General features: G+C 41.5%; 1 protein-coding gene across 1 annotated transcript in view; it reads left to right on the forward strand.

Annotated features, from left to right (window-relative positions):
• shank3a (SH3 and multiple ankyrin repeat domains 3a) overlaps positions 1-21302 on the forward strand; it is a 182816-nt gene that overhangs the window by 154581 nt on the left and 6933 nt on the right. Inside the window, exons 19-28 of the mRNA XM_085281938.1 lie at positions 4731-4806; positions 7139-7221; positions 8309-8433; positions 8687-8822; positions 12621-12701; positions 12885-12908; positions 13272-13399; positions 13607-13712; positions 14325-14851; positions 14948-17043. Of these exons, the coding sequence (XP_085138064.1) occupies positions 4731-4806; positions 7139-7221; positions 8309-8433; positions 8687-8822; positions 12621-12701; positions 12885-12908; positions 13272-13399; positions 13607-13712; positions 14325-14851; positions 14948-17043 (3382 nt within the window). The remainder of the gene's footprint in view (positions 1-4730; positions 4807-7138; positions 7222-8308; positions 8434-8686; positions 8823-12620; positions 12702-12884; positions 12909-13271; positions 13400-13606; positions 13713-14324; positions 14852-14947; positions 17044-21302) is intronic.

A 21302-nucleotide genomic window follows, 5' to 3' on the forward strand; every position in this document is an offset into this window, starting at 1 on the left:
ATGTGTAAAATATGCTTTCATCTCAACAGATGATCACTCATAACACACAAAAAAAACTTTCAGTCAATACCACCCTTCATATATTTTTGATAGTAAAAACATCTATATTTCTGCTCAAATTATAGGGTAGAAGTGCTATTATCAACTTTTACCCTGATTAGTTACGTTTTTTTGAAAGTGGTTTAATAAATCTTACTTTATTGCATTACTGTACCAAGATGACTTCACTAACAGGATATTTTAACAGAGCATATGTCAGAAGAAGACTTCATCAAACAGTGCAGGCTGTAGGCACTTTGGATTTTACTGTCCTAGAACGTTAGACTATATTAGTCCTGTTAGAGTTGATGGTTCAACTTTACGTTGGTTCCAAGGTACGCATTGAGACAACATTTGATTTCATTCAGTGTGGTTATTATTGTTATTATCGTTGTCATTATTATTATTATTACCATTATCATTTTTATTATTATTATTAAGGTGAAAAGCTTGAAAGCTAAACAGTACTAGTACTACAGTACTTCTCAAACTTTCTGTTTTTGTTTTTCTCCATAAACTTTTTGCAGCAAGTTCAATAAGTCATTTCAGTTTGTGACAGAGATCAGATGAATCTCTATCCACTGGGCAAATCAAAAGGAACTTTGACTTTAGCCAAATTTTACCATTTAAATTTTGCCCACATTGTTTTATTCAAGAGGCAATCCAGGCAAAATGTGTTTCTGCTACCAGATGTCGAACATTGTTCAAATGAAAATGTCCCTCGCTTTTGATTTCTGTTTTATTAAAAAGCATTCAGAGGTCAAGTTTTTTTTATGTTCTCAAAGGGAAATGACCTTCCTCTATTTCTTTTTCTTTGTTTTTTTTAATACTATGACGTTACAGTTTAATTTTGGAACTGGATGTTTCACTTGAATTTCAATGATATCTCCAAAAAGTAGAATTTGGTTTGAAACCAACATTGTTCTACTGAAAATGTCCTTGTCTCTCTATATCTCTGTTATTAAAAAAGCATTCAGAGGTCTCTCTGTTTTAGACCACATTTGTCTTCAGAGAGAGAAAGTAGTGCATTCAATTTTAAATTAACAAAACCAGATGGAGATTATTTGAGCTTTGTGACACAGCCATCAAAAGATGGGTATACTGTAACCATAAAGGGATGGATATGGTCAGCAACAATACTCAGGTAGGCTGTGGAGTGTAATTATTCTCAATCGGTACTAAGGGGCTCAAAGAAAACACCCCGACACCATTATACCACCATTACCACCAACCTGAACTGACGATATAAGGCAGGATGTATCCACGTTTTCATGTTGTTTAACCCAAATTCTGACCTTAACATCTTAATGTTGCCCATCTAATCGAGACTCATTAGACCAGGCGACATTTTTCTAATCGTCCATTTTCCCATTTTAACGAGACAGTGTGAATTGTAGCCTTGGTTTCCTTTTCTCAGCTGACAGGAGTGGCACCTGGTGTGGTCTCCTGTTGCTGCAGCCCATCTGCTTCAAGATTTAATATTTTGTGCATTTAGAGCTGTTCTTCTGCAAACACTGGTTGTAACAAGTGGTTATTTGAGTCACTGTTGCCTTCCTATTAGCTCAAAGCAGTCTGGCCATTTTCGCCCAGAGAACTGTCGCTCACCGGGTATTTTCTCATTTTCAGACCAGTCTTTGTAAACCCTAGAGATAGTTGCGTGGGAAAAATCCCAGTAGCCCATCTGGCACCAATAACCAATCCACATTTAAAATGAACTGAAATCACATTTGCTTTCTATGATGTTTTGTTACAACTAAAGCAGGTTAGAATTGGTTAGAGCAGGTTGTCTTGACCATGTCAGCATCCCTAAATGCACTGAGGTGCGGCTGTTGGATTGGCTTATAAGATATTTGCCTTACCGAGCAATTGAGTCTCTACATATAGATTTAATATTAAAATGAATCTATATGTATAGATTCAATACATAATAAAAATGATAATAGCTTTTTGTTTACAGTGGAGCCCTGTGTCTCATCTTTTGTTTTCTGCTTTTGTGTGTATGGGTCTGTGATAGATGGAAGTATATTGGAGGTTATCTCTGCTATGAGGGCCCTGTCTTTAGATGCTCCTGGGCTGTACATGACAGTTGTGATGAATAAGTTGCATTTCACACTTCTGGACCGTATCACATGGTACACATGGTGCACAAACACACATACACACACAAACTTAGATGCGCACACTCTAGTAGAAACAGAAATACAAATGCTGCATCTGTTGCTTTCAAGCACTATTCAAACAAACAAATGCAGTCTTCTTAGCTAAACCATTACTAAACAAACAAGTGCCCAGCAGGAACAGCTTTTGCGTACGACATCGATGACCACTGGATGAAAATAATTTACATTTTCGATCCATTGCAAGTTCATCACTTCCCTGCTGGCTTACGCATCAGATAAAATTCATTAACTCTGCAAGTCTAAAAAGGTTTACCATTACAAAAATGTAGTGTCTAATATTGTTACACGTTGAGCAATCAGGATTTCAATTACGTCATTATTGAAGCCCTTGATAGTCATTAATATTATGCTGTGTTTTCTGTAGACATAGCTTGTATTGATGTCGATCATTGTGTTACGGTCATGTTGTCATTATTGTGGGTGTTCAACAAGGGTCCATTCTTGGTCCTCTTTTTATTCATGACAGCCGTAATGCCATGACCATGGACCTGTTTCCTAATCTGGCCAAAGTGCAACCTACTTTTTATACACACACACACACACACACACACACACACAAATAATGTGTGTGTGCAACTCCTAAGGAATTTGTCTCAGGAAGGGCATCTGGCACAAAAATCTACCCAATCAAACATGCAGAGCTACCTGCTGTGTTGAGCCCTTGTGAATAAGTGTGTAGGCAAATCATGTGGTCACTTAATATATAAATACAGAACCTAAGATACATGAAAGTCTGTCATTAGCCATAACTCTTGTTCATATTCAACTGGTACGTGTATGTGTGCATGAAAGCTGAGTCTAGCCCTAAAAGAAAGCCTCTGAAGGTGTGGGAGAAGACAAGTCCTGACTCATCTATGACTTTCTCCCCAAATATCACCTCTTTTTTCATTACGACTTACCTTTGACAGGCTGTGCTAACAAAATGCCATGTCTTTCCTCCCCAGACCGGATGTAGAGTAACCTTCTAACCTAAAGAAAATACCAACTCACCCTTCTTTTCCCTTTACTTTAATTGATAGATGTACACTGTACAGTAATTGTATTTTAGTTGGATATTTTGAACTCTATACATTTTAAGTTGACTGGGCTTTTTATTTGGTGTCAGAGAATTCAGAGAATTTATTTAATTACATTTCTCACCTGAGCTGAAAAAGACATTCAGATTAACACTCATTCTAACATACAAAGGATGAAGAAAGCCACACAGTTGGAATCATGCTGAAACAAATCTGCAAGATTCAGAGTGATTCAGATTCATAGAGCACAGCTTGATTATGAAAAACAGGCATGTTCAGGCAAACAAGATAATTGTGAAAACGCAGATATAAAAAATGAAGAGGAAGGTCAGAGAGTAAAAACAGTGGCTAAGAGGTTAAAGTTAACTGCTGCTAAATCCCTTTTCATTTTTTGCCCTTTTGCCGTGTCACCAAGTGTCAGTGGATGCACTTATCAAAGCTTCAAGTTGTTCTCAGCTGACAGTCGGTCACTCACACAGTGAATCAGATTGACAGGATAAAGTGGATCTGGAGATGCCAGCCAGTTCAAGACTGCTCACTCACTTTGACCTCTTTCCATTTTCGTTCTTTGCGAGTCTTCTTTTTCCTTTTCACATATACATCTTCTCTCGTTTGCCTGTATTGGAAAGTAAAGCGACAGGAGGCAAGCATGCGACCAAGTTTGCCAAGCAAAGTCATAGGAACATGCTGTGTGTCTCACATCAACACCACTCTTGCTTTCACAGCCTCGTCCAATTAAGAGCTTGTGTGTGCCGTGCAGTGTTTAGTCAGCCAATCGGCTGTTTAGTGGAGATGTATTGTGCTGTGTATTATTGGGATAGAAAAAGGGCATCAGCACTCCTATAGGATAACATCACATATAGTGACAGAAACCACATGCACACGGTGCATACACACACACTATTCAATGAGCGTCTAATCAAACACATTTGCCTTTAAAAGAAACACTTTGAGAGCAGAATTAGGCAATTACTTCACTGTTTCAAAAGCAAAAAATTACCATAGAACAATTATACTCTATGATAAATGAAGCATGTTAATGATAATTGCTTCTCTGTGGTAGCTTAATTCCTCTCTGTGCTCATCGAATTAGATTATTACTGACATTTTTATACTAACATGCTAAGAACTGGGGCTGACACAGCCTTGACATTTTTGGAATCTTGTGGATTTGTATAAAGTCATTAGCTGGACTAAATCTGATTTAAAAAAATCAACTGTGTACTTCCTAAAACATATTCAAGTAAAGCATTATTGGGATATTTTTAATTTCAGCTTATTTACGGAGATCTGTATACACTGGCAATGTGGCTTTTAAGACAACACACTTCACTTGAACATCTGTTATTAAATCATAGTAATAATTTAGGCAGTTTGATGATGTAAGTGTTTAATGGTCTATATGACCTTGTAGGTAGATCAGTTACCTCCAATATATGTTTTTATAGCATCAAAAAGTATATCACTCAACCAATCCTTTAAATCTATTTTACAGAGACACGGGAGGACCGCACTAAGAGACTGTTCAGACACTACACTGTGGGATCTTACGACAACTTCACCTCATACAGGTACAACCTCTAACTCTGAGCTAGCATCCTACAGCATTGTCTAGTAGTGTATATTGTACTGCTCATTGCACTGTACTGCTGGTCATATCACACACGGTTTCCTTGTCTTAACAGGGTCAGTGAAGTTCATTTGTGCTGTAGAGGTGCTGCCATCTAAAGGCATGATCCTGCTAGTGCACACAGTTCTGATTCTAAAATGCACACAAATGATATTACATAACTCTCTTATACTGTCTGTATGTAAGGGTGTTCACTATGCATGCATAGCACATACTCTCCATTTATGTCTGTCTTCACATTCATCAATTTTGATTCACTTGAATTTCTTCATAATCTAATCTTTTATTCTTTTTTAAGTTTTGTTATCCTGTCCAAATCTCGAGATGACATTTATTATGTACAGAGTGTGAGTGATCCCTCTCTTCCAAATTAGATGTACTAGCTGAGCATTTTGTTGTCATGCAAATTCTCACTCTAATGCCACAGTTTATCGGTTAGAGACACAGAGCTGGTCTGCACGAGCATTGTTTCGACCTGCTTCCTTTGCCTTTCATAAAATGTCATCTCCTTGCAATCTAGGTTTTAGTCAAAGTAAGTGTTGCTTCTGTTTCCACAGCCACAGACTTTTTGAGTTACCATTACTAAAGCTGTGAACCTGTGATAGTCTGCATATACGTTTTTGTTTTAGAATGGGTGCTAACTATAACTAAACATAGTTCTGTTTCTGTTCAGAGGCTCTGAAGTACAAATTAAAGTTCCTTGAAGTCAGTAAAGTACCAGTTGCACACGAAGGACACACACTTGAGTTATACTTGAGTTTCTTCATCCGAGCTATTGTCTGCAGAATATTAGAATTGCAAATGTCAAAGGACAGGTCTATTTTGAGGAAACATTTACCGTTGATATGTGAAAAGTGAGTATTTTTTCTTTATCGAGTTATGTAGGCGGGTAGATGTTCTGAACAAGGACAGCGAGCACATTGCATTAATGCAGTATTTCGTGTCATAGAGCAGAGATGGAAGCATACCAGATAAAAGGGTTTGGACTGAAGCAAAGTATCTTAGTGGTGCTTAACCAACTCATTTTCCTGTGCATAATAATTAGTGCATAAGTGGTTTCATATCTCTTTATGAAACCAAATCTTTGACCTCCTTCCTGCAGAAAGGTTTGTTATGGTTCTCCTGGCTCCAGCAGCAGGAGCTCTGGGTAAGTCTGAGAAAGTGGAGTGTAACTAAGCTAATGACTCTGCAGCCACCCACTGAGTTGCAACCTGAACCACAGCCCTTTCTAGATCTGCATCTTCTGTCAGGAAAGATGAATGATACTGCTGAAACTTTCAAAATTCTGTAAAGCTAATAGATTTTGTAAAGGCGTTCAGGGTGTAAAGTGTGAGCAGTCCCCCTCAGTCTGTGCTGTTAAAAGAATGGAACATTTATTAGATTTATTAGATTTGAGTTAAGGAATATTGCATTATTCAGGCCACCTTTCTTCAATTTTCCTTTCTATTAAAAATTTTATGTTACCGTTTATCATAAGGCATGATTAAAATATCTTTTAGTTAACTCCCTTCCTTCATTTCACATCTTTGGGCATCAGAAATTTTGATTTAATCCTCACACAACAATCCATACTGCAGATATTTGCTTTGCTGCTTTACTAACTCTACTTTCTGCTCACAGGCTTTAAAAACATATGCATGAGCACCTCAGCTTAACACCGCCTACCTGCCTTCACCACTGAACTCTCAGAAAAATCAGACAGTTATGAACTGCTCACTTACTGTTTCCACTGCCATTAGTCAAGCCACAGTATTACATCTGAGCCAGCTCTGTCAGTTTCTTTCACAAAGTCCCTCAACACACTCCACAGCTGCAGTCTCATCTGAAGGATCAGCTAGAAGATTGATTCACTCTTAGGTTTTATCCCATAGATACTTCAATCATGAGGACTTTCTCTCACCTGCTCATTCTCTAGCGCACTTTTTCATGTTCTGTCTTTCTACTTGTGAGTGTGTTTGTGTGTGTGTGTCTTGCTTTCTTTCTTAAAATGCTAGTGCGGCACCTGGGAAACCTGAGCTGTGGTGTCTTGCTTGGCTTTTAACTTGATTGAGAGAGGAAGTACATGTACACGTGTGTGCGCGTGCGGTTTTGTGTGCGCATATGTGTGTGTGTGTTTGTGTGTGCGCGCCTCACCTCCACCTCCTCCCTCTTCTCAACTCCCACCGACCGACCCGCTTTACTCCCCTGCCCTTTCTCTCGCCCCTCTCTCTTTGTGTCCGTGTGAGGAGGATGTTGGATTCATACCTGCTATCCCCCTGCTCCTCTCTTCACAGTGACTATATCATAGAGGAGAAGAATGCTGTTTTACAGAAGAAAGAAAATGAGGGGTTTGGCTTTGTCCTGCGGGGAGCCAAAGGTGAGCGATGCACATACAGATACACGCCAGTGCCATTCACAAGGTTTTCAAGGTGTGCGAGTGTTTTGGTCTGAGAAGTAGCTTGTTGATCTGAGTCACTGACTACGGCTCAGTCAGCATTGTTACCGTGTGAGTCAACAACACAACCAGCTTTGGTCAACACTCAGTTTGTGTACTCAGTTGCACTCAGGTTTCTGGGTATGTGTTTGTGCGAATGCATGTGGCCCCTTTGGTGGTGTCATCCTTGGCTGAGCTGTCATCTAGCTGTCCCATCTGTTCCCTGCACATGGCGTTGAGTTTTAGTAGAGAAACACTCTACACTCTCTCTCTCCTCCTCTCTCCTCTTTGTCTCTTCTTGTTTTTGTTCCTCTTCGCTCTCCTCCACCTCCTTCACATCCTTCCTGTTCATTATCCTCTCAAAATATTATCATACCTTCTGCACTTTAACCGAAATCGGCTCTCTACTCATCTCCATCACCGCAAATTCGTTTTACTCACGCACGTGCCAGCTCCCTCCCTGCTCGGCATGGTTACCATGGTAACCCCTTTCAGACACCTTGCCGGGAGTCTTAGTGTGCTTTACTGCTCCATCACTCACCACCGTGGGTCTTGGCTCGCCCGTCTCTCTCTTTCAGTCGGTCTTTTACTCCTCACTACCCTTAAACACACACACTGCAGTTCACTTAGTGGTCCTCTGAGAGCTCTCATATGTCAGTGATTTAGCTGGATTCACTCCAACATTAAATGGAGTACATGAAAGCCCGCTCACTTTACGAAATATTCTTAAGTATTGCATGTCTGCTTTTTAGTCATGCTATAATAATTATGTTTGTATGGAACTATAAGCTTCAGTAACACTGTTTAGATGCAGCAGAAATAAACTCAGTGCTAATGTGTTCATTAAATAAATTGGTTAAGAGAAATTTTAATTATTGTTGCGATTATTGCTTGAGAGGAAAATAAAGGAGCATTTGGAGCATGTGATACATGATCTGTTCTAACTTTCCAGTGAAGCAAAAGGAAGCTATAAATACTTCTTTATTTGACGACGTGGGTTTAAAACTTTTTAAAAACTATTTCTTCCCAGCTGAGACGCCCATTGAGGAGTTCACTCCCACCCCGGCGTTCCCTGCCCTTCAGTATCTGGAGTCTGTTGACGTGGAAGGAGTGGCCTGGAGGGCCGGTCTAAGGACAGGGGACTTCCTCATTGAGGTGATAAAAATTGCCTCATTATTCATCTTGATTTGTATACATTTCACTCCTGAAAGAAGTGTAAATGTCCATAGATCCAGATGAAAATGCAAAGTAAATGTATGGTTTAATCGTGTAAATTTCCCTCTGTAACTGAATATAGTGCTTTAACTATGCTTTTATCAGCATAAAAGCAAAAAATTTAAATAAAACAGGAACTAAGTTGTATGTTTCTTGCTTCCTGTTCTGTCTTTGTTGGTGCATTTTCTCTCAGGTAAATGGGGTGAATGTTGTGAAGGTGGGTCATAAGCAGGTGGTATCCTTGATCCGCCAAGGGGGCAACAGACTGCTGATGAAGGTGGTTTCAGTCACTCGCAAACCAGAGACTGAGGAAGTTGTTCGCAAGAAAGGTACATACTTATTTGTACTCAGCAAAATCATAACACAGTAGTAGGCATTTTATAAACATTACTAGTAAATTAATCAGTTGTGCTGGAATGTGTGAGAAAACATGACCTTACGCATTCTCAGGAACTGTTTTGGTCACTTGAAACAATTCTGTTAAGTCTTGGGTATGTATCAAGGACAAACGCTTTCATCTGTTCCTTTCAGTTGGAGAATAAAGTGGACAACTAAAAAATTTTGCTCTTATTGTTTTGGGATCAAGAGTTGAGAGCGTGGGGGAGTTGTAGCTTTCTACACTGAATATGCAAAATGTATTCACACGTTGGCTCAGATATATCTAGGCCATTAATGCAACAATGGACGGATTTTTAAGCTTATTCATAAATTTACAACATATTCTACATGGCTTGATTACATTAGATTGCCCTTCGAGATATTTTATATGGTACGTGAAGCTCCTGTTGCGATGTTTGTTATTTGTAAATTAATTTTATCAGGTAATGGAGACATATATGTTGATTTTTGTGTACAGAGGGAGATACGTGTGTATTGTCTGGGTAATTTCTACCACGTTTCCCTGCTGTAAATTCATGTAGTTTCCATGTCAACCACAGCTCAGATTACTCAGCTCCCACACAGTCCTGGCACAATGACCTCAGAATTGTGTACACTGCAGCGTGTCCGTCTGTGTGTGTGCTTTTATGCATGGTAGAGTGGTGTGTGCACGTCCTTTGTGATTTTTGAGATACAGACAGTGATAAATGAGTTTGACCTAGTTTCACTAGGACAGTACTGTATCAACTTAATTCTGCTACTCAGGGCTTAATGGTCTCTTAATCTCTCTTTCTTCCTCTTTCTGTCTTTCTTGCCTTAATATCATTTCTCATGCTTGTCGCTTTTAAATAAACCCAGTCTCTTAGTATCATTCATTCATGTAGAAGTCAAATTAGCATGTTTTGACCCCAGAAAGGTCCACTTATTAGCTTTTTTTTTAACCTTTCAACTTCCCATCATGGTGCCATTTTGCCAATTGACTACACCAATCGTAATTTAATTAAAGTAAAAGTTGAAGGTTTTGGAAATCTTTTGTACTTCCTGGTGTCAGTTGATTAAAAAAGACACTACCTCTCTTATTCTTGTCTCTAATGAGAGGCTACAGTCTTTGCACGTAATTCAACACAAAGATAAAGTCTGCCTCTAAAATCTCACTATTTAACATGCCGATGACAAAAACACAATCCATGCAAAAACTGAAATGTAAAAATAGCAGTTTTTCTTTTTTTGTAGGTTTTGTGAGCATCCTCTTTGACTCTGAAGAAAATACTGGGGCAGTGCCATTTACACCTACAATTTCAATTCAGTTTTATTTATATAGTGCCCATTCAAAACAACACTTTGTATTGTAGGATAAAAACACAACAGTATTAGAGAGAAAACCCCAACAGTTAGACTACCTGCTGTGAACAAGCACTGGGCAACAGTGGGAAGAAAAAACTCCCTTTTAACAAGAAGAAAACTCAGGCAGAACCAGGATGATTGTGTTGGAAGCTTAGGGGGAAGAGAACAGAGCAGAGGGAGAGAGGATAAAAAACACACTATAGGAGAGAGCCAGAGTTGAATAATTACTAATTCTGCTTTAAATGTCTGAATAAATTAGTGGTGCATAAACACATGGTGAGTGAAAAGAGCTGAGTGAACAAGAAAGTCAGACAGGTATGAAAAGGTTTTATACTTGGGCTACACTCGGGCTTTTGCTGATAGCACTAACTATGCTAAGCTAGGCTAATTTGCTGGTGCACAAATGTAAATATAATATTGATCATTTAATTTTACTCTTAGACTCAAGTGAAAAGGATTTTCCCGAGATGGTGTTAATTTTTTTTAATGTAACTTGTTATTATTTGCTTTGTTTTGGGGTTGTTTTTGTTTTTGGCATCCCCATCATGCGTTTGGCACTTTGTTAATATTTTATAAATATTTAATTAATGAAATTGTTAAGTGAGACCGCATGACTGCAAGGATTTGGGATTAATGTGGGTTGCAGAGGGGCTTGCACACCAATTTTTCCAAAGCTGCTTTACTGTAGCCAACGTTAAAGCTTTCTTACCTCTGCTTATGTCAAAGCTTCTAAGGCCAGATATTTAGTAGGTGAAAGAGAAAGTAGACAGTAAAGATAATCACTGGTAAGATTCCTTTATTGTCAACTGAAGAAAAAATGTGGAGACAGATTGAAATGATGAGACAGACAGTGCAAACAGCTATAGAGTAGATGGGGTGTATCTGGCGTTTCATGGGTGGGAATGAAATTCTTCATTCCTTTTTCAAACTTCTCTTAAATGCCTTTTTTTTGCACCTTAATCAATATTGAACACCCCCTCCTGCTGCTCATATCCTCCAGTGGGACTTGGTGTGCTGCACCTTTACACAAACGCACAGAAACATGCAGACACACACGGACCCGCGAGCGAACACACATTCTCTGCACCATGCGTGGCCTCACTACTGCCACCGTTGCCATGGTGACTACACTGCATGTTTGAATTAAGCATTACATTACAGCAAAAGCAACTCTCTCTCCCTCTGAGTCTGTCTCTGTTCCTCTCTCTTTCGCCTTCCTCCTCCATCTCCTCTGCTCCCTGCTCCTGTACCAGAATGTGCAGGCTTGTGAGGAAATGAAGATGTTTGATAAGGACAGTACCCAGGATGGCGTATGTACACTAGATCTGCGGCTGCTGGCGGCAGCGATGATAGTTATGCTCTAGTAAGGCATTGAGGCAACTGTGGGATTTGGAGATCTATCGCGCTACAGTGGTGCATTGAGTGGAGTGTTGGCTGGTCTATCTCAGATAGCGTGAGCTCATCTAGTTCTGTCGTGTGGTATTGTTGGGAAACTTGGTTATAGCATGTAGAGAATGCAGCTATATGTGGTTTCACTGTCAGACTGCATGGCATTGGTGTTGTTACTGCAGGTTTAACATGATTTTAAAATCAGTTGCTGCGTTGTTTTTTACATTACGTTCATTTCAGTGCTTAGTCTAACCTATTTTTAGTCCCATAACTCTATAGTTTGTTTTTGAAGCTAAGATTTGGTAGATATGATTTACTGCTTTGACTGGGACGATTGCCCTGTGTGTATAGTAGGATTGGGAGGCTCCCACAAGCTGTGGGATATAAAGTCTGCAGTGCATCGTTTTCCTTAGCTGTTGAATTTACTATCATCTCTTCATCTGTCAGCCCACATGTCATTATGTGCACCCTCAAGGAATTTTCTCTGGGGGAGGATATGCATGTTTGTATAAGCTGGTTCATTAATGTGTGCCTCTGTCTGATACACATCTGCTAAATTCTAGGCAGGCAGCATATTAAAAGTAAGATGGACGACTTTCTCCCTCTCCTTTCCACACATTTCTTACTTTTTCTGCCTATTGTGGCGGACAAACTCTATTGTTCTTTGTTTACTGGGAGGACTGACCTGTACATTTCCACCCAATGGGCTCCTCAACAGAGAGGAATTCTTGCAGCACAGAGACTAAAAAACTAAAAGTCTTGAAGACAGACTGATACATTTATAAGTCATCTGACAAACAGATAGCAAAATATGAAGAAGCTGGGCTCCAACCGTAGCGTGAACAAGGTCCTGACTAAGTGTGAAGCATCCAGTTCAACCGAATTTGACCAAATCAAATCAGTGAGGACAGGATGGGCTGGCCGTCTCGGGGATGCCAGGAGGGCACTGAGCCGCAAAGCCAAAGGATTTTCATCCCCCTCAAGTTCATCCTCAACTCCATGCCTTTTCTCCACAGCACCGCCACCACCCAAGAGAGCTCCCAGCACCACCCTGACACTGCGCTCTAAGTCCATGACCGCTGAGCTGGAGGAACTAGGTGAGTGCCAAATAAGTGGTATGCAAACTCGACACTCTTTTTTTTCCCTCCTTTTCTGTCATATTTCTGCTTTGGCTTTGTCATTAAAACTTGGTGTGTCTCCTAACTTTTAGAATAGTCACTTCTGTTGGCTTGTTCTTGTCATTTTCCCTCCTCTGCTGACGCTATCTTTTTCCCACCAAGCTTCTGCTCGGAGGAGAAGAGGAGGTGAGTCTGAGACAAGAAATTGACATCTCTTTGGACGTCACAAAGATGATTTATCAATGATGTGTCAATTTGAGAACCGCTTATTAGAGCAGATGAGCAGAGCAGAAGAACACATGAGCCATGTGGACAGTCTACACTTTTCTGTCACTTATCGCTTCTTTCTTTCGTTCTTTTTTTTCTTTTTCCTGTATTTTATTGAGACAGGGTAGTGATTTTGTACAGTACCACAGAGCATGACCCCACACATATAGCTACATCTTAGAGGTGCCTTTGTATTCTTTATGGCGATATCAACATTTGAAATAGATGCCACAGCGTTTTTATGTCTCAGTATTTAGTTCTGGCCAATTTTCTTCTTAACAGAAAGACTAGATGAGATGTTGGCATCACAGGAGTCTATGTTGCGTTCTCAGCCCTCTGAGGCAGATTACAGAGCAGCCACTGTCAAACAACGGCCCACCAGCAGGAGAATAACCCCAGCAGAGATCAGTGTGAGTGCACCTACACACAGCACATTGGCAGACAGCATATGCTGCTCTGCTGGCATACATACAAACTCAGCGCACATACAAAAATACCTGGCCAACACGACATGCACTGCTGCGCACATTTATGCATATTCTTTGAATTAACCTATAGGAGTCATGGTGTGCTTTCAAGATTTTAAGATACTTTTCTTGTTTTTTTTTTTCATGCAGTCACTGTTTGAGAGACAAGGGATGACTCTACATGGAGGTCTCCATCCAGGGATTGAGAGAGGTCACATACAACTACCAAAGGGCATGTCCAGGACCAAATCTTTTGGTAAAGCAATCACCCATCCTGTACATATTCAAATAAGGTGAATGATAGTGTAATTGTACCTAAAGTAGAGACTAGAATTTGAGGAAGCTTCATTGTGTTTTCATAATTTGTTTCAGGAGAACGACTAGGCAATACTGAGACTGAAGCTCGTTGTTAAGTCGTAATGTGCCATGTCAAAACTTGACTGATTAACAAATGTTGTCAGTTGACAGTGTGGGATATATAATTACTTGGCATTGACTGTTGAAAATTTGTAAATATGAATACTGGATACTGGAACAGATTTAGAAAGCAGTTGTTCAAGTAGCACAGAGCTTGTTTCAAAGTAGCTTAACATATATATTATTAATACGCAACTTTATTATTAAACATTATGCTTTTTGTAAGTATACTCATTAAATGAATCCTATGTGAGTCAAAAATAGAACTGTATGTTTTATTAAACTACTTTAATAATCGTGTTTTTTGACACCTGATACATATTATCTATGTAAGTAAACAAATTTACAGATGGATGCAGTACATTTTTTTATGTGGACCAGCTTGGCACTTTTTCAAGAGCTTGTTTATCACCAGATGATCTGTGCTCTTTGCTCTCTTTACCGTCATCAGGTGCCACTGAGGAGGATCGGCTGTCTGCTCTTGTAGGCGAGCACCGATTTCCCCGCAGTTCCTCTATGACAGACAGCCTCCGAGACCACTCACAACCCCACCCTATCCCTCCCCCTCCACAAACGGCACCTCCTCCTCCTCCTTACTATCTAGACACTGGTCCTCCCCCAGCTTTCTGCCCCCCTCCACCTCCATCGAGAACACAGAGTCAGGGCCATGAGCCTGCAGGACGTTCGAGCTTCAAGCCGTCCTCCTTGGACCTGCCTTACGAGGCCGCTCAGCGGCAGGCCACACACATTGAGAGACAGAAGAAAGCACGCTCCATGATCATTCTGCAGGATTCTTCTCATTTACCTGTTGAACCTACAGAAATTCCACGTCCTTCTGCTGCTACTCCACCTGAGCGAATCAAAAGGAAAGGTCGGGTTATTGACAACCCTTACGCAAACGTGGGTCAGTTTAGCATTGGACTGTACACACCTACCAAGCCCCAAAGAAAGAAGAGTCCTCTGGTGAAACAGCTACAGGTAGGTGGAATGTTATCGATGCTATCTGATTTTGTTGCTTTCATTTGAATGTAAAAAAAAAGAAGGAACCTGATTTTTTTGGTCTCTACACTGCAGGTGGAAGATGCACAAGAAAAAGCTAGTTTGGCCTTAGCTGCTGCCCACTCGCGAGAGAGCTCACCCTCAGGACGACACCCACTTACCTACGGGCACACACACACCAGCCGTGCAGACTACTACCAGCAGCAGCTGATGGCTGAGCGAGAGCGTATGCGTGTTCAAGGAGAGATGATGTTTCAGGGCAAGGGCCCCTTTGCCGCTGCAATTGCTGGAGCTGTAAAGGATCGTGAGCGTCGCCTAGAAGAACGGAGGAAATCCACTGTCTTCCTTTCTGTTGGGACCATGGAGGGGGCATCTACCACCAGCTCTGATTCCCCCTCTCTGACTCAGTCTCACTCCATCGATGAACGGATGCTGACACGAGAGCTGGGACAGCTGCCTCCCCCTGCCTTGGCTCTGAGCCCCTCACCTAGTGGGACCACCTTTATCCATCCACTTACAGGAAAGCCTCTGGACCCCAATTCACCACTGGCTCTTGCGCTGGCCGCAAGGGAGAGGGCACTGACCTCCCAGAGCCAGTCCCCTACTAGCAGCCCAGAGCCTCGGACTAAACAAGAGCAATTAGGCCAGGGTGTAATATTCATTGACACTCAGACCAAAGAGTCTCCACATGGGGAAGGGGCAGCTACATCTCCCCCTTTTTCACCTAAAAGCGCCAAGGTAGCGGGTTTCGGGGTTGGATCCTCCGCAGCATCAATTTTATCCCCGCAGCCCACCAAGCCACAGTGGGCTGCATCTTCGTCACCTGTATCATTCCGGCAGGAGATGGAGGCCAGGATAGAGGAAAGGAAGGAAGAGAAGAGGTTAGAGGATAAAAAGAGTATGTTGATCAGTATTATGGATACATCACAGCAGAAGACAGCAGGGCTAATCATGGTCCATGCCACCAGTAATGGGCAGGCTGTTGGAGTGGATTCAGAACAAGAGCAGACACCTGCCCCAGCCTCCATGGAGCCCAGCAAATCACCAAGTCCACGCGCTAAATCCCCCAGTCCCAGTGTCGCCCAGCCCCAGACCCAGCTCCAAGCTCAGAGTTCTGCCAGTCCAGTCCAAGAGAAGGGTCTGGCTCAGGGAAGCTCAGAGGAGGATGTGGATCCGTACACAGTAACCCTTCCCCCTGCCATGTTATCCTCCAGCGATGAGGAAACACGAGAGGAGCTACGTAAGATTGGAGTTGTTCCGCCACCAGATGAGTTTGCTAATGGGCTACTGGCACAGGCACAAGGGGCGCCAGTGTCTCCAGCTAAGCCTGCTGTGTCTCCCGCCACCCCTGCAACACCAACGCCACAAACGCCCTCAACCCTAGCAACGCCAGCTGTGACCCCCACTCAGCCTGCTCAACCCCTGCCTCCACCCAGTGCAGCAGCTGTCTCAGGGAAGCCCTCTGACCCTCTGGAGCCCCCACCGGTGGGTGAGTCTGGCTCTGCGGCTGACTCAGGCGTGGAGGAAGCTGACACGCGCAGCTCCAGCGAGAGAGAGCGAGACCACCATCTCGAGACCACCAGCACCGTCTCCACGGTTTCCAGCATGTCCACATTGTCCTCAGAAAGCGGCGAGCCTGCCGACACACACACCACGCACACCTCCTATGCCGACGGGCAGACATTTGTGCTCGACAAGCCGCCAGTGCCTCCTAAGCCCCGACTAAAATCCCAGATAGGAGGCAGTAAAGGCCCCGTCACTTTCAGGGACCCTCTGCTGAAGCAGAGCTCTGACAGCGAGCTGCTATCACAGCAGCAGGCTGCTGCCCTGGCTGCTGCTGCAGCTGGAGGAGCTGGACTCCCCCCAGGTGGTTCAGCCTCAGTTACTGGTCTAGCCCCCACCAAGCCACGCTACCTCTTCCAGAGGAGGTCCAAGCTATGGGGAGACCCAGTGGAGCCCCGTGGCCCAGGAGTGGGGCTAGGTATTGGGAGTTTGGGAAATCTTGGTGGGCTGGGACTGGGGCTGGGTGCAGATGAGGGAGCAAAACCATCTGTTATGGGAGAGCTCAGTTCACGACTACAGCAGCTAAATAAAGACACCAGATCACTAGGAGAGGAACCTCTGGGAGCATCACTTGATCCAGGAAGGAAGTCACCTGTGGCAGGTGCCAGGTAAGACATGATCTTATAAAGTAAGAGAACAAAGGGTTTTAATTAAAAAAAACAAATCCTTTTAAGTTTCATTCTTATCCTTTCTTTATGTAGTGGTAGAGTAAAAAAAAATCAAGCATTGTGTGTTTTTGATTTATTTAAATTACTTCTTGACACTGAGTTAATTATTTTCTCTAGTTTATCAGCATTTTTATTATATCACTTTATTTGCACCAGTGTCTGTTGTTATCTTCCATTGTGCATTCTTTTTATAAGCTAGTACATTTCTGTTTAAGTTGTGATGGTAAATAGTAATGATATCAGAGGTCACTACCATTGTTGGTGCTAGTTTCCCTGACAATATTAGTGGAACAGCATAGTTAATATATCCTATAACATTAGCAGGTCATGTTTTGGTCTTTAACATCCGTAAGAAGAAGACTTCTCACATAGCAGCAGCTGTCTCAGGGTTAACTGAAGCACACTGGTGTTTTTGTCTGATATCTGTGGGTTTCTTTTTTCACACCTTACCTGAAAGTACAATGAAATCCTTTATATTTCTGCAGATGTGAGGACACCGAAGAGAGTAAACCTTAAGGTTATAGACTCTAGGGTAAACCAAAGCTTTTTTTTAAATATATTTTACATAACGAGTCTATCAGCCCATTGAAGGAGAACAGTACTTATATACATCTTTTTTTTCATTAATATTCTTTGTACTGTTATTTGTTACCTTGTTTGCATCAGCTGATTCCCTCACTGACACTTGTACAGTCCCTCAAGAATCATTAAAAAAGACAATTGAAGTATTACTACACCACAATGTTTTTCAAGAAATGATTGTTTTTAGAGATACAGTACAGTAGTACTACAGTTGATGGCTCCTTGTTTCCATAGTTACAGCTGTACTCCTTTGCTTCCTGTTAAGTGTTCTGTGTTGGTAAGAGTAGACGGTAGCAGTTGATAAGCTAGTGGTGTGTGTGTGTGTGTGTATATGTGTGTGAGTGTGTGTAGTAGATTATCCGTTGGTGCAAACAAGGTAACGGGGCTTGGAGGCACGTACTTCCTGAAAGCTTCTCCTCATCTCTTGCACAGTCTCACTTCTGGGTTCTAACCTATGACCCTGCTAGTAGCTCCCCTTCCAGTGTTTCCCAAAGCCTTTGTTCAAATAGTGCATAATACATCCTCATATACACTGCTCTTTGCGGTCATCGCTGATAATAATTGATAAGACAAGAGACTTTATCATCAGTGATAACCTCAAAGGTTCAAGGATGTATTTTAACAAGTATTTGAACCTGTCTGAACTATAATGGTGTGTGCCATGTTGAAATCCATCCACTCACAATCTCAGCATTAACAAGGCTGTTAATGCCGAGATTACCAGACAAAGTCTGACCCCGTCAAAAGTCTTCAAGAGTCATGTTGTCATAAGTGGTGGGATCTTCTCTTTTGATTTCCTCCAGTATAAAGCAACCGGCTTCAGACTGGTTGTATTTTTGTGGCTTGACAGGCTGGTAGTTAACATCTGAGGTTAGAAGGACAGATGGTATCTTTTATTGGCTGCCCACTGAAGTGCTACTCATTTAATACAATTGACAGGACGGGATGTTAAATGCATTGTCATGGAGTCGTGGATCTGTCTCAGCCTTACAAAGAGCTCTGTGGTTTGTGATCACTTTTTTAGATGCAGTTGAGTTGGATTTTCTTTCACAGCCTTCTTTCAGCTTCTCTGATTTTTTTTTTCTTGTATCATATTCTCTCTATGTGAATATTGGGAATGGAAGAAGTTGCTTCCACCATACTTCACTGCTGCTAAGAGGAGCTGAAAGATATGAACAGACGATATTACATTGACAAGATGTCAAAACATACTTTTCATAGTCTTCTCATCATGGTGACATCAGCGAAAGGACATGATCAACTTCACACACCAAAGCTTGTGCATCGCATTTTCATGTTTCCATCCACGAGTCAGTGGAATCAGTTACAGCGCTGACTGGGAAAGAACAATGAGAAAGTCTTTGTAGAACTAATCACCATAGAGCTACAAGTTAATGTCCATTCACAGAATTTAATCCTTACTGTTGCTCTAGACAAGTATAGTTTGATGTTCCAACCCCTTAATGCCTAGTATATCATATTTGATACATACAGTTTTTGAGACTTCTACACAATCTGTGTTTTTTTTCCCTCAGAAAAACAAAATAAATTGTGCAATACATTTAAAAGAAATAGTTTTCAAAAAAAGGCCAGAGGTACGGTGGCCCTAAGGGGCCAAACGGACTGCAACTTAAGAAAACACCAGCAAAAAGAAAAATGCTGCAAAAGCACACAAAAGACAACGGAAATAGGAAAAAAGAAAACAGAAATAGGAAAAAACAGATCCAAAAGCACAAGGGAAGTGTTTCTGGGGAGACAATAGCCCGACGGACCAGTTGCAGGAACCAAAACATGCTAGGTAAGTGTGTTTTAATCTCATGATTCATATAATCGTGATGACGGATTTTTGGGCTAATAGTTAGGCTAACACACTTACCTCTCATCTTTTCTTTCCTCACAAAACCGATAGATCCTCTACTTCTTTTAAGTGTCTCCCAGCACAATTCTCAGCATATTTTGGTTCCTGCAACTGGTCCGCCGGGTTATTGTCTCCCCAGAAACACTTCCCTTGTGCTTTTGGAAATCTGCTTTTTCCTATTTCCATTTTCGTTTTTCCTATTTTCGTTTTTCCTATTTCCGTTGTGTGTGCTTTTGCGTTTTTCTTAATGCTGGTGTTTTCTTAAGTTGCATTCCGTTTGGTCTCTCAGGGCCTCCGTACACATGTAGCAAATATGATACAAAACTACACAACTAAAATATGCAAATTAATATTGATTTTGTTAAAAATAATTTTAAAAAATGTGACTTTCGGGCAATTATTTAATGGTTCAGGGTTAAAGCAATGTGTCTTTACAGAGGAATTCATTACTGCTATTAGAAACAGAAATGTGCTGTCCTAATACTTTGGTGTCCTAAATCCCTGTTTGTACAAGACACTGGACTTTTGGATGACCATAAATTAAATATGAAGCTTGAATTATATCAAATACAACATATCAAGTAAGACCGGTTCAGACTGGATTCACACCTTCCTAATGTTATCCAAATGAAGAGATCACCACTATCTACATGCTGACAGTTGATTGCCCTTGGCTGTAAAAAAGATGACTGCGCACACCATTATTTCTCTCTCTCTCCCTCTCTGCCTCTGTGTCTCTTCACCTGCTGTAGCATTTCACGTAGAGCATCAGCATCTCCGCACTCTTAATTGTCACATTCGTCGATCACTTACCCCATCCCCTCTGTGCCCCATTTAAACCCCTTCAAAAACTACACTGCTGAATTTTGTCTCCACCTTGTTCATGTGCTGTGTATCAGAGCTTTGGGTCACGTACAAAAGTGTGTTTCTCATTTCTGTTGTGCTTTTTGGTTTTCTTTCCTTTGTTTTTTTATTTTATTTCTTTTTTAATGAAAGTTGCATAACTTTGTTTTGATTTTCAGTGTTTGTGTTGAGGATGGCCATGATCCTTGACTGTCTTGTATTTTAAACCATGATAAAACAGAATATGCTCCACCAAAACACACGTGCATTCACCGCTTATATACTGTGCTCTACATACAAATCCATGTTAAAAAAAAGATTATTTTCTTATATAAATGTATGTGAAACGAAGTACAAAAGCAGCTTTAAAAGTCAAGAGACATGTGCTGTCCTGTTGTGTTTCTTTATTTGTTCGTTTTTCTTTGTGCAGTGTTTGATATGTGAACAGTGTGCTCATTTCTCTCTCATGTAGCCCACTGGTCAGACCTTCAGGTGCTGAAACCCACTCTGCTGTCTTTGTCATGCTGACATGTAGAGCAACCCAAGCACAAAAATGCATTCATGCCCATCTACTGATGAACAGTCATACACTCACACAGTCACATACACCTATACATGTAGATGACGCACAGCAAAGACAGCGGAGCGGGCTGAGGCAGATTATAAGTCTGGTTGGCAGGCTGCGTCTCATTGAGTGATGCTAACATTCTCTCCCATTGCTCTCTCTCTGCTCACCTTGCATGCTCCGCCCTGCTGCTCTGATCTGATTGGTCTAGAACTGACTGTGCGCCCAGGAGGGCAGGACGACTGTGTAAGTGCGCATGGAGCTCATCTCATATCTGTCGGCTCCCCGTAGTCTGAACATTTTTCCAGCCCGAGTGCTGCTTAGCTACCGGTCTTTCATTACACTCTTTTA

The sequence above is a fragment of the Mchenga conophoros genome, linkage group LG7 (genome assembly GCF_057382185.1).
Source record: "Mchenga conophoros isolate Kocher_MC1m ecotype Shallow Benthic linkage group LG7, M_conophoros_male_GT1.1, whole genome shotgun sequence".
Classification (NCBI taxonomy): domain Eukaryota; kingdom Metazoa; phylum Chordata; class Actinopteri; order Cichliformes; family Cichlidae; genus Mchenga; species Mchenga conophoros.